The sequence below is a fragment of the Mesocricetus auratus genome, unplaced genomic scaffold (assembly GCF_017639785.1).
Source record: "Mesocricetus auratus isolate SY011 unplaced genomic scaffold, BCM_Maur_2.0 Super-Scaffold_100676, whole genome shotgun sequence".
Lineage (NCBI taxonomy): Eukaryota > Metazoa > Chordata > Mammalia > Rodentia > Cricetidae > Mesocricetus > Mesocricetus auratus.
Window position 1 is genome coordinate 49,863,950 of NW_024429266.1, and position 13,337 is coordinate 49,877,286.

At 37.3% G+C, this 13,337-nt stretch overlaps 1 protein-coding gene across 1 annotated transcript in view; it reads left to right on the forward strand.

Moving 5' to 3' along the window:
- LOC110339729 (complement factor H-like) overlaps nt 1-13,337 on the forward strand; it is a 67,239-nt gene that overhangs the window by 13,557 nt on the left and 40,345 nt on the right. The window contains 2 exon segments of the mRNA XM_040737035.1: nt 5,094-5,288; nt 5,676-5,852. Of these exon segments, the coding sequence (XP_040592969.1) occupies nt 5,094-5,288; nt 5,676-5,852 (372 nt within the window).

Sequence of the window (13,337 nt, forward strand, 5' to 3'; positions counted from 1 at the left end):
GTGCTTTTATAACTTTTGTGATTATAATACAATTATATTTTTCCTGTCTATTCTTCCTTCTATACCATCCCATATTTCCCTCCTAGTTCTCTTACTCTTAGCCCTTATTTTCACTAATCATTATACATGCATGTGTATACACCCCCACCCCCCACACATCCTTAAATATACCCTACTCAATCCATTCAATTTTATTATAGATACTGTCTATCTGGTAATCGTAAAATGTAGAAAATGACCTATAATACTCACACTTTTCTTTTAGAATGAGTGAGTTTATGAAAAATAAAGAAAGAAAAGTAAAAGAAGAGGTAGATAAACCAGTGACAAATTGACACACAGAGGGTAAAAACATTAATGCAGACCTCAAGGTGCTCAATACTAATCCTCTAAGGATTTACTTTATGGCACATTTGTCTCTGTACTTTCCCTCTGAGAGTCTCCTTGGATGAGGTTGCTAATTAATAGAACAAATTGCAACAGATAGAGATCACATGATCAAAAAGAGTTATTCACAACTTCCAGCAGAAAAATGACTAAGAAAGTTGAAACAGTGAGCTGGAGTTTCCAATTGCCCCCACTCCCAGATATCTTTGGCCACTCTTTCAGTTGTTTTCTCTGCTTCTCCAGGAATCTAGATGGCAAACTCAAGCTGACTGCATTAGACATGCTTCTTCAGTTCATGCTCGGTATCAGCAAGCAAATTTGATGATGTTGTCTTTCTGTTATGTTAATTTTTTCACTTAGAAGTCTCATGCAATGCGTCTCTGCTCTGCCCTTTAGAATTCCATCTGGCTGCAATAAAGCATCTTGCCTCATCTATTGCTTCAGGTTACTCTCTGCAACCAATTTGATAATATTTTGTTGTCAGCTTTCTAATCTGTCTTGTGTGTTTATTGATCTATCTGTCTACCTGTCTATTGATCATGTATCTATGCTACAATTGACTCTTATTTTTACTATTTTATGGAAAAAGAGGTTCTTTTCTCATGGAATCTATCCTGATTACAATTTCCTCTGTCTCATCTACTCCCATTTCTTTCCCACATTCCTTCTCCTCAAAAATCCTCTCCCTTTCTGTCACTCATTAGAAAAAGGGTATGATTAAAAGAGACAACAAAAAATAATCAAATGAAATATAATACACAAAAAGAAAAATCATTGCACTGAGTTTGGACAAGGCAAAGTAACAAAAGAATAAGAGGCCAAGACAAGACACAAGAATCAGAGAACCACTCTTTCACATACAGAAACTAAAGAAGGGATGAGTTCTTCTGGTAGGTGGTCACTCACCTGTTCTGACTGGTGTGCACTATACTTGAGTGATGGAAGGCCCCAGCATTGGGGCCAGCAAAGAGCTCAGAACACATAGGTCAAGAGTTGTGGGGCGTGGGGAACAGAATCTAGAGAGGAGAGTACCTTGTCTATTTATCTTAGTAACAGAATTAAGGTATGATACCCACAATCTTATGACACCCCTGCCATGGGCTTTTGAGTACAATTGCAGGTGTGGCATCTCTGTAGTGCAGTGATACTCTAAAGTGCCTGATATATTTTATAAGTAGCAGTAGTAGTAAAACAATACATTATGTAAACACGCTTTTGTTAGGATTCATTTGAAATATTGTTTGGGGAGGAATAGCCAAAGCCCTCCCGAGCTGACCACATTGTGTTTGTCCCCTGGTTTCCAGGAGAAGGAAATGAAGAGCTCTAAGTCATTGTGTTCCATGGGCAAAAAAGAAACCACTGTCCCATTTTGTTAGGCTTTGCTGTGTAAATAGCATATGTAATTATATAAAGGACAAAGGAGTCCTATTTACAACATCTGGTCACTCTAGATGTTAAAGAGGTTGCCAGTGTATGACAAAGTAGAGGTAGTAGAACAATATTTTGTACTTTTATGTTAAAATTTTTCTTTTTGTGTTAAATTTTTTTATTATTACTCTTGATATAAGTGTGCTGTTTACTGGGCTGCTGTGTACATAGTGGACAACAGTCCTTACTTGAAACATCTGGTCTGTCTAGATGTTTAGAAGTGCCCAACGTATGTTAAATGTAGAGGTAGTAAAATATCACTTTGTAAATATCTTTTTGCTAAAATTCACAAAACGCTGCCTTTGGGGTGGAATTATGAACCCCTCTGTGAGCAGTTCCATCTGTCCTTGTTCAGTGCTTTGGAGGAAGTGCTGGGAGGCAGTGAGGTCGTGTACTAGTGTTTTCATAAGGGACCTCGCAGATGCCATTTCTATATATTTGCTGTGTGTGTACTGTATGTAATGGACAAATATGTATAAACATTTCAGCTTCTAGTCTCTAAATGTTAAAGAGGTTGCTGATAAAGCAGTAAAATTAGCACATTGTGTACACTGTTAAAAAAATTAGCACATTGTGTACACTGTTAAAATTTATAGGAAAGATTGCTCTGTAAATGATTTGGGGATACGAATTTGTTCCAGTTTCTAAGCATTGCATATGCCTGTATTTGTCTACTGGTTTGAAGGCAGAGAGAAGGGAAAAAAAAAGAAAGTGGGTCAAAGCCCAGATGGTTACATTTAGAAGATACCTCAGATAATAACCATTGTAAAAGTGTTTGATACATTTAAAAGCAGAAGTAGTAGAATAAAACTTTGTGTAAATGGTTTTTGAAAAACTGGAGATACTATGTTTAGAAGTAGAATTGCTAACCCACCTCTGAGAGCAGTACCACAATGGATTGAGGAGGTGGGGGGAAGAAACTGCAAAAAGATTCCATTAGTGTTCTAGATAGTTTTAGCTTACCCATCACCCCATATATACATTTCATTTAGCCTTGCTATACTGTATATATTGTACATACTGGACAAAGGAGTCCTAACTTTAGTTTGAAGGCATTAAAGGGGCTGCCAGTGAATGACAAAAGTAAACTAGCCCATTCTGTATACTTTGTGTTAAAGTCATACAAGGTTGTCTTCTGAAAGGGGTTGTGGAAATCTCATCCAAGTGTTAGGTCCTGTGTCATGTGATACAGGGGAGGTGGGAGACCAGAATGCTCTTAGCAGAAGACACTTTGAGATCTACCCATTGTTACATGTGTGTGGTTTCAACACTACTCTGTATATAGGGGACACATATCTGTCCTCATCTGAAACATCTAGGCCTTCTAGGTGTTTAGAAGTGCACAAAGTATGTTAAAGATAGATGTAGTAAATAATACATGTTGTAGATTATCCTGTTTAAACTTGTGGTGAAATGCTGTCTTTTGGAAATGGAATGCTAAGATCACTTCTGAGCAATATAGACTTGTGCTGGTTTGGGAGGGACAAAGAAAGAGAGTGTATGAAGAGCCTAATACTAATGTAAGCTTTGGTAATGCAAGATTAGCCATTGTCCTTTTGTCTGTGCATCTTATTTGTGCAATGTGTGCTGTATACAGAAGACGACAAGTCCAAATATACAGCACTTAGTTTTCCTAGATGGTGAAGAGGCTGCCAGTGTGTGACAGTAGAGTTAGTGAAAAGATGTGCTTTTTAAGTTGTGTTAAATTCATAGGGAAAATTCTTAGGAAGTGAAATTGTTAATATCCTCCACAAAAAGAAAATAATGGTTACGTAAACTGGGTTGAGAGAGATGGGAGAGGTTCTAGACCAAAACATTGCTATTTATAGGTATATACAGTTTATTTACTGCACTGCACTGTATGTTTGCTAGGGAAACAGAAGTGTTACTGGAAACATCTAGTCTTTAGACTTTTAAGTGTGGCAGGTGGATCTTGTGAGTTCCAGGCCAGCCAGGGCGACATAGACTTTGTCTCAAAACAATAAGAAGATGTGCATAATAGACTGATGGTAAGGCACTTGCCACTCAGCTGGTGACCTGAGTTTGTGCTCCATGACCCACATGATAAAAGGAGAAAACTGATTCACTAATTGTCTTGTAGCCACCATACAAGTACAGTGGCATGTATGTGCCCACATGTACTAATTAATGTAAAAATGCACATGGTAGAAATAGAGGGTTAACACTTTCTAGAGATTATTATTTCATAGGAATGGTTGGGGGGTTGTGTGGGATTGTTAGACTTTATCTCTGAGCAGATGCTGTTACCAGGTGGAGGTGGATAGGGAAAGAAGAGTTCAGGGTATGGCACTGTGCCTGGTGGTTGCTTCCACCAGCCTGGCCATTGTTCCGGTGTGCGTTTCAGTTAGTGTGGAATGTTGACAAGTATTAGAGGATAAGTCCCAGTGCCCAAAGGAAGGGATGTCTTCTGGGGTGGCCTTTGTAATACTGGCGGTAGAATCATCCTGGACTGGAGCTGTGCAGAGAAGAGGAATGAAGGAAGAGCTCTTTGCTGGGACCACCACATCTTGAAGACAGTTACAGCTGTACCCAGGGATCCATACATACATGCATATGGGAAGATACCTGTTTATTATGTACAAAATTCATCCCACAACATCTGAACTTCATGAATGTCCTAAGGAGAGCGTATGGTTAAAAGTATAGCTTTATAGGCTGACAGAAGAGGTGACTCTTGAACACAGACTAGCTAAGCCATGCCTGGACAGTGGGAGTTAATTCATGTTGCTTAAGGAATTTTTTAAAATTACTTTTATCATATTGCACAATGTTGACTGAACTAGAATCATACATAATATAAAAGTTAATGTTATTCTTTTATTAAAGTACTAATTGTAAGTAAGAAATAAGTATAAATAATTATAAATAAAAAACTGAATGGGGAAAATTAATGAAGCATTACTTATAAACTTAATACTATAAATAATGTAGCACTTCAATATGACAAGGCATTAATAACTCCGTATGATGAGTTCATGTTGTATTTCATTTCCAGTTAATACAACTGCTCATAAATAAGCAGTTATCCTATTGGGTATTATCATATATCTCTAATCCACTATTCTGGTGAGCGTTAAGATATAACTCGATTTCATGAGGGAAGTCCTCACATATGTCAGGTGTCTGAATTCTATTTCTTTCCTTGTCCTGGGCACACTCTGTCTTCTAATACAGGTATTTTAAATAATAGAACGCAATTCACCAATCAAGTGGTTTATCTATATGAGAGTTTTTTCGTTTTGTTTTTTTATTGCAAGTGATTCCTTGTGATTTTCCACAAATCAAAAATGGACACCTACATTATGAAGAGAGCCGCAGACCCTACTTCCCAGTACCTATAGGCAAGCAGTTCAGCTATTACTGCGACATCGGATTTGTGCTTCCTTCTGGGTACAGTTGGGACTACATGAAGTGCACCGCAAATGGGTGGGAGCCTGCAGTGCCATGCCTCAGTAAGTCAATGTCCATATTAAATCTGTTTAATTATTTTGAAGAGTGGGAAGACTAGAGTACATACATAATACAGTTAAGTTTCTCATGACAAAAGTAAGACTAACAGAAGAGATTGTGAGCAAAATAGACTAATTTCTGTCCTTTGTGAACAGCTTTTCATGAAATGCACTCAAACAATAGGAGTTATGAGAATATTTTCATTGCTTGCATACTTTATTTATGAAACTAAAGTAAAAGTTACTCTTTTAGATATTTGGTATTAGTTTTATTTTTGAATTTCATACATGCTCACTAAATGGCTGTAATGATAAATTTCAACTTAGTTCCTTTTCAAATAGATGACAGTATTTATTTTCTTTCTAATTTATCATTTTTATCATTCTTAGGACAATGTGTTTTCTATTATGTGGAGAATGGTGAATCTCCATACTGGCAAAGAACATATGTACAGAACCAGTCTGTAAAAGTCAAGTGTCACTCTGGCTACAGTCTTCCAAATGGTCAGGACACAATTACATGTACAGAGAATGACTGGTCTCCTCAACCCAAATGTGTCCGTGTCAGTAAGTAACTGGCTCTGAGATGGCAAGATGCTCTTGACTTGCTAACTCATTTATATTAAACAGGACAAAATGCTTCATTGTTTCAAGTGTGTATATATGAATACTGGGGATTCTTGATAAGTATGTAGCGAAGTACACACATATTAGTACACACACATTAAGACATAATACAAGAAACATTGAGTATGCTTTAAACTCTTAGACAATATACTTTGAAATCACTGTATTATTTGACTCAAACCAATTATGAACATATAATTAAAAATTAACAAATATGACCAAAGCCACGGACATCATTCATATACACAAGAAGTACCATGACATGTTAAATAGTAGTAATTGCCTCTTAGTTTGTGATGTGTTACTGGGAAGGGAATTTTGGAACAGTGTTCATGGTTGTCTTTTTATGGTTTTCTCCAATCTTTGTACCAACATATGTTTCTGTAACAATATATGTTTGTGTTGACCATTTCTTCATGTTATATTGCCTTGCAATTGACTGTGCTATGTCATACTTTATTATTAAATATAAATGCTTTTTAAAATAAATATCCATAAAATGTGACAATACCATAGCGTTGATATTTCTTTAATTATCACTTGGGTTTTAAAAATATAATTCTAAAAAAATTTAAGATTATAATTTTTTCAAATGCAGTCTTTTCTAATTCATGACTTTGTAATTATTTTTCTGCAAAGGTAAGGATTCTAAAAATTAATCTTTTAGTTATACATATCACAAATGTGTTCTTTGTTTACTTCAGATTGCTAACTTCAATATAATCTTAATTAGATTATATTGACATTATCTTTCACTTTCAGAAGAATTTTGAAATAATCATCTAATATTGAATCTTTGTGAATGCAATATGTATTTAAAAGTTTATTCTGTTTTTGAATACTTGTCAGTTGCCTCCAATTGTACCAGTTTGTTGATGAGAAATCTTTTCTAGCTCTAAGAATTTTTATCTTCATATTTAAATTTTATAAAATTAGCACTAGTGACAGATTTAAAACCTGTGCTATTTTTATTTGATATTCTCTCCTTCATACTACTTTTTCTCATCGATTTAATTTCACATATTCTTCCTAGATTTTCTGTTAATTTGGCTGATCTATATGAGAGTACAGATTTTTCATATTTCTGTGTCTTTTTCCTTTTTGAAGTGTTAGCCAAGTATATTGCTTTGGTTTTCTTTCTCCAAGTAACTCAAAATATCTTAGAATAAATGATAGTTTTATGCTTACTTTCCAAGGAGTTGTCTTTGAATCATCATCATTATTCAGGAAGCAGTTCACATTTATTTAATGTTCAGGCCAGAGGCATTCACAAATGAATGTGCTTCATTTATATATATATATATATATATATATATATATATATATATAACTAAAACCTCAGCTAGAACCAATCTTAAACTTCAGACGAATTTTTCTTCTTCCTTTCCTCTTCAGTCTAATCTCAACTCCACTATTCTAGGTAATAAATATTCTTTTTATTACTATAGTGTTTCATTTCTACTATATACTGTCAACAGAATTATGCATCATGGGTTTGCTGTTTTAATTTTATTATTTTTCTTTTTATTTATTCTTCTATCATTCAATACATCCCAACAGCACCCTCTCCTCCCTTCACTCCTTCCAGTTTTCCCCTTCCTCCTTTCTCCCCCAGATCCATTTCTCCTGTTTCTCTTCAGAAAAGAGCTGGCTTCCCAAGGATATCGACTATAACATAAGAATACACAAACCCTCATATCAAGGCTGGATGAGGCCATCCAGTAATAAGAAAATCATTCCAAGAGCAGACAAAAGAGTCAGCAATACTCCCACTTCCACTGTTAGGTACTGCACAAAATCCCCACACTAAATAACCACAGCATGTATGTAGGTGACTACTTCAGACCCGTGCAGGCTCTGTGGTTGCCACTTCAATCTCTGTGAGACCCTATAAACCCTCCTTAGTTGATTCTGTGGGCTGTTTCCTAGTGTTCTCCATTCCTTCTTCCTTCTCATTCTTTGTGTTCTCCAAGCTCAGCCCAATGTTTGCCTGTAGGATTCTTCATCTGCTCTATTTACTTGTGGGAGGAAACCTCACTGGTGACAAGTGGGCTAGGTATAAATCTAGGAGTATAGCAGAATATCATTTCAATGACTTAGAAAAAATGTGTTGGTCAGTTATGTTTGATTTTTTCCCTTGGTCTCTGTGCCAGCCAGCTTCCTGTCCTTGGCCATTTAAGCAGTGTCAGACATGGGTTCCCTCTTATGGTTCAGGGCACAGTTGATAACAAACATCCGCTGGCAAATTTCACAAGCTCTGAGCCAAAACTGTCCCAGCACATCTTGCAGGCAAGACATGTTGTGGGTTGAAGGTTTTGTGACAGTTTTGGTGTCCCAGGCCCACCACTGGAATCTGTAATGACCATTCTGCCCACAAGCCTGGTCCAAGAGCCGCATTAATTCCATATAACACACTGAGACTATATTAGTTACAATGCTGTCAGGCAATGCATGGGGCTTCTCATTGGCTAGTTCTGTCTTATGTATTTCTCATAACTACACACACACACACACACACACACACACACATATATATAAGTTATTTCTTACCGAGGACACCAGCCTCATGTGTCCTCTCTTCCTGATATCACATGGTGACTCTCTACTCTTTACTACATTTCCGAAAATCCTCCTCAACTCCTAGTCCCACTTGTCTTGCTTCCCTATTGGCCAATAGGCTTTATTTATCAACCAATAAGACAAACATACACAGGAGGACTTCCCTCATCAGAAACCCTTGCTCAGTATTCTCCATTACTAGGAATTCTCTCTAGGGTCACTTGTAAGTGTTCCAGGAAGTTTCCATTGCATTTGGTATCCACATCATCCCCTAAATGGCTCCCTATTTCAGTCATCTCTCCCAGCACACTTTCCCTCCATCCCTCCATCTCTCCCTCACCTGATCCTTCCTGTTCCCATTCTCACTCACCCCCAGTCCACTTGCAAAATCTATCCTGTTTCTCCTTTCCTTGAGATCTATGCATCCACCATAGAGCCCTCCTTGATACCTAGCCTCTCCTAGGTCTGTAGATTTTAATGATTATCCATCGTGTAACAGCTAATATCCACTTATAAGTGAGTACCTATCATATGTATCTTTCAGTGTTTACATTGCCTTAATGAGGATGAGTTTTTCTAGTTCCATCCATTTCCATCTAAAATTCATGATGTCCTTTTTTCCAATGAGCTAATACCCAATTGTGCAAATGTTCAATATTTTCTTTATATATTCTTCTGTTGAGGGACATCTAGATTAGTTTATGGCTATTATGAATAAAGCTGTTCTGAACATAGTTGAGAGAGTGTCCTTCTGATAGGATGGAACAACTGTTGAGTATGTGCCCAAGAGTAATATAGATGAACCTTAAGATAAATTGGTTTTCAATTTTCTGAGGCCCTGCTATATTGATTTCCAAAGTCTTTGTGTAAGTTTGCACTCCCACAACTAATGGAAGAGTATTATTGCTCCTCATCCTCTCCAGCATGAGCTGCCACTTATGTTATTGATATTAGCCATTCTGACACTTATTAAGATGGAGTCCCAGTATCATTTTGATTTGCATTTCTATGATAGTTGAAGGTGTTGAAAATTTCTTTCAGGGTTTCTCAGCCATTTGAGTTCCACTATTGAGAATACTCTGTTTAGATCTGTACCCCAACTGTTTTTATTTTTAAAACAATTTTATTTTACATAACAATCCCAGTTCCCTCTCCCTCTCATCCTTCCACTCTCTCCACCCAAACCCTCAGTGAACTGGCTTTTGAGTCCATTCCCTATGGAGGGACACCTTGCTCAGCCTAGATACAGGCAGAGAGCATTTGTCCTTCCTCAAATGATGTAATGAACTTTGTAACCCAATTTTTAATTGCTTGGTTCAATGATGTCAATATATGAGTTCTTTATGTAATTTGGATATTAGCCTTCTATAGGATTTCAAGTTAGAAAAAAATCTTTTCCCATTCTGTAGACTCACATATTATCCTATTGATTGTGTCTTTTGTCTTACAGTTTCATGTGATTCCATTTATTAATTGTTGATCTTAGTGCCTACACTATAGATGTTCTGTTTATGAAACTGTCTTCTGTGCCAGTGTCTTCTATGAAGTTCATTGTGTCTGGTTTTCTGTTGACCTGTTTGATTGACTTGAGCTTGAGTTTTAATCAGCATAATAAAATGGAATTTATTTGTATTCTATATTCACGTATCCAATTAAGCCAGCAAAATTTGTGAAGAAGAGGCCTTTTTTCCCTTGTAAATTTCTACCTTCATTATCAAAAATCAGATGTCCATTGATGTGAGGATTTACATCTGGGTCTTCAATGCAATTCTACTGATCAGTCTGTCTTTGTTTATTCCATGAAGTTTTTGTTAATATATATCTATAGTCCAGCTTGAAATCATTGATGGTGATATCACTCCAAGTACTTTTATGGTTCAGGATCATTTTAGCTATCCTGAGTTTTCTGTTTTTCCATATGAAATTGAGTATTGTCTTTTCAAGGTCTGTAAAGAATTGTGTTGAGATTTTTGAAGGTGATTTTATTGGATCTGTAAATTTCATTTGTCAGGATGGCTGTTTTTACTATGTTAATCCTACATATCCATGAACATGGGAAATCTTTCCACCTTAGGTTTTGCTCTTTTTAAAAAATTTTAATGAATTAAGTTTTTACATTCCAATCCCAGTTCCCTCTCTATCCTCACGTCCTACTTCCCCCACAACCCCCCAATTCCCACCTGCTCTTCAAAGATAGTAAGATATCCTGTAGGAAGTATACTATGTGTGTCCCATCATCTTGTTGAGCCAGAACCAAGGCACCTCTCCATCCCACACACTTGTGTCTAGTCTGAGTAAAGTATCTCTCCATATAGATTGGGCTCCATTAAGTCAGTTTGTTCATTAGTGTTAGATCATGGACCCACTGCCAGTGGCCTCACATATTGTCCTGGGCACACCATTGTCACTTATATTACGGGAGTCTAGTTCAATCTTACACATTTGTCATACCTGAGTCTGTGATCACTCTCTAGCTCGGGTCAGCTGATACTGTGGGTTTCCCCATCATGGTCTTGACTCTTTGTTCATGTTATTGCTCCTACCTCACTTCAATTGTACTTCAGGAGGTTGGCCCATTGGTTAGTTGTGAATTTCTGCATCTGCTATCATCTGTTTCAGAAAGAGGGTTCCTCTAGCTTCTCTGGGGTTGTGAATTGTAGGCTGGGTATCTTTTGCTTTATGTGTGGTATCCACATATTAGTGAGTACATACTGCATTTGTCTTTCTGGTTTTGGGTTACCTCACTCAGGATGCTTTTTCTATTTCTGTACATTGGTCTGTAAATTTTAGGATGTCATGGTTTCTTATCACTGAGTAGTACTCCATTTTGTAAATATAGCACATTTTCTTCATCCATTCTTTGGTTTCGAGGCATCTAGGTTGTTTCCAGGTTCTGTCTATTATGAATAATGCTGCTATGAACATGGTTGAGCAAATGTCCTTGTAATATGTGTGCGCATCCTTTTGGTGCATGCCCAAAAGGTGTATTGCTGGGTCTTGTGGTAGATTGATCCTTAATTTTCGGTGAAACCACCATGCTGATTTCCAAAGTGCTGTATAAGTTTGCACTCCCACCAGCAATGGAGGAGTGTCCCCTTTACTCTGCATCCTCCTCAGAATCAGCTATCATCAGTGTTTTTAGTCTTGGCTATTCTGTCATTTGTAAGATGTTATCTCAGTGTAATTTTGATTTGAATTTCTCTGATGACTACGGATGTTGAGCATTCCCTTAAGTGTCTTTCCATCATTTGAGATTGTTCTGTTGAGAATTCTCTGCTTAAATTTGTACCACATTTTTAATTGGATTATTTGGTATTTTAATATCTAGTTTCTTGATTTCTTTATATATTCTTGAGACAGTCCTCTGTCAAATGTAGGGTTGGTGAAGATCTCCAATTCTATAGGATGTCATTTTGTATTGTTGACTGTGTATTTTGCTTTACAGAAGCTTCTCCATTTTAGGAGGTCCCATTTATTGATTGCTGCTTTCAATTACTGTGCTACTGGTATTGTATTTAGGAAGTGGTCTCAGGTGGCAATGTGTTCAAGTATGCATCCCACTTTCTCTTCTATGAGGTTCAGTGTGGTTGGTTTTATTTTGAAGTTTGGATCAGTTTGGAGTTGAGTATTGTGCATGGCAATAGATATGGACCTATTTGAATTCTTCTACATGTCTGCATGCACTTAGAACCATTTGTTGAAGATACTTTCTACTCTTTAGATCAGGCTGGCCTTGAACTCACAGAGATCCACCTACCTCTGCCTACCAAGTGCTAGGATTAATGGCGTGCACCACTTTTTTATTTCTTCCTTGACCCAGGAATGGTGCAATTGCACATTGTTCAATTTCCATGAGTTTGTAGGGTTTCTACAATTTGTGTTGTTGTTGAATTCTAACATTAAAGCATGGTGGTCTGATAAGATATGTAGGGGTCTTGGTTTGGTCCAATGCTGGTTCCCTCATTTTACAATTAGGATCTGTGTGCTCTCATTAGATCAGGTCAATTGTTTCCTCGGGTATCTCCACTTCTTTCGTGTTTCATTTGGTCATCTCTTCTCCTTCTCCACAACTGAATTCTGGGAGTATGCCAGAGTGTTCAGCTGTAAGTGCCTATTTCTGCTTCAATCAGCTACTGGGTCAAGGTTTTAGGAATGGCAACCAAGGTAGTCATCAATTTCATTTTAGGGAAAGGACATCAAAGGCAGCCTCTTTATCACTGCCTAGATTATTAGTTAGATTTTCCCTGTGAATCCCCTACCTTTTGCTCTGTGCCAGACTTCTCTCCAAATCTATAGTGACTCCCTTTATCAAGATATCTCCTTTCTTTCCCTCTTCTATTCCTCACCTGTCTCAATTCTCCTGTGCTTTTCCCCTTTTCTACCCTTATCTTCTTCCCTTCTACCTCCTCTCTCCCTTTTGCTCCCAATTTTCTCAAGGGTTCTTGTCCACCTTACCTTCTTTGGAGTACCATGAGTTTCTCTCCTGGGGTCCTCCTTGCTTTCTAGCTCTGCTGGTGGTGTGTATTCATATTCTAGCCTGATAATCCTTTTCTCTACTCTAAAAGCCACATATGTGTGAGGACATACCATATTTGCCTTTTTTGTGACTGGGTTACCTCACGTAGGATGGTTTCTTCTAGTGCTATCCATTTGCCTGTGAATTTCAAGATTCCATTGTTTTTTCCCAGCTGTGTAGTACTCCATTGTGTAGATGTACCACATATTCTCTATTGATTCTTCAGTTGAAGGGCAATTAGGTTGCTTCCAGCTTCTGGCTATTAAAAGCAATGCTGCTATGAACATATTTGAGCAAATGTCCTTGTTGCGTGAATGTGCATTCTTTGGGTATATGTCCAGGAGTGGAAT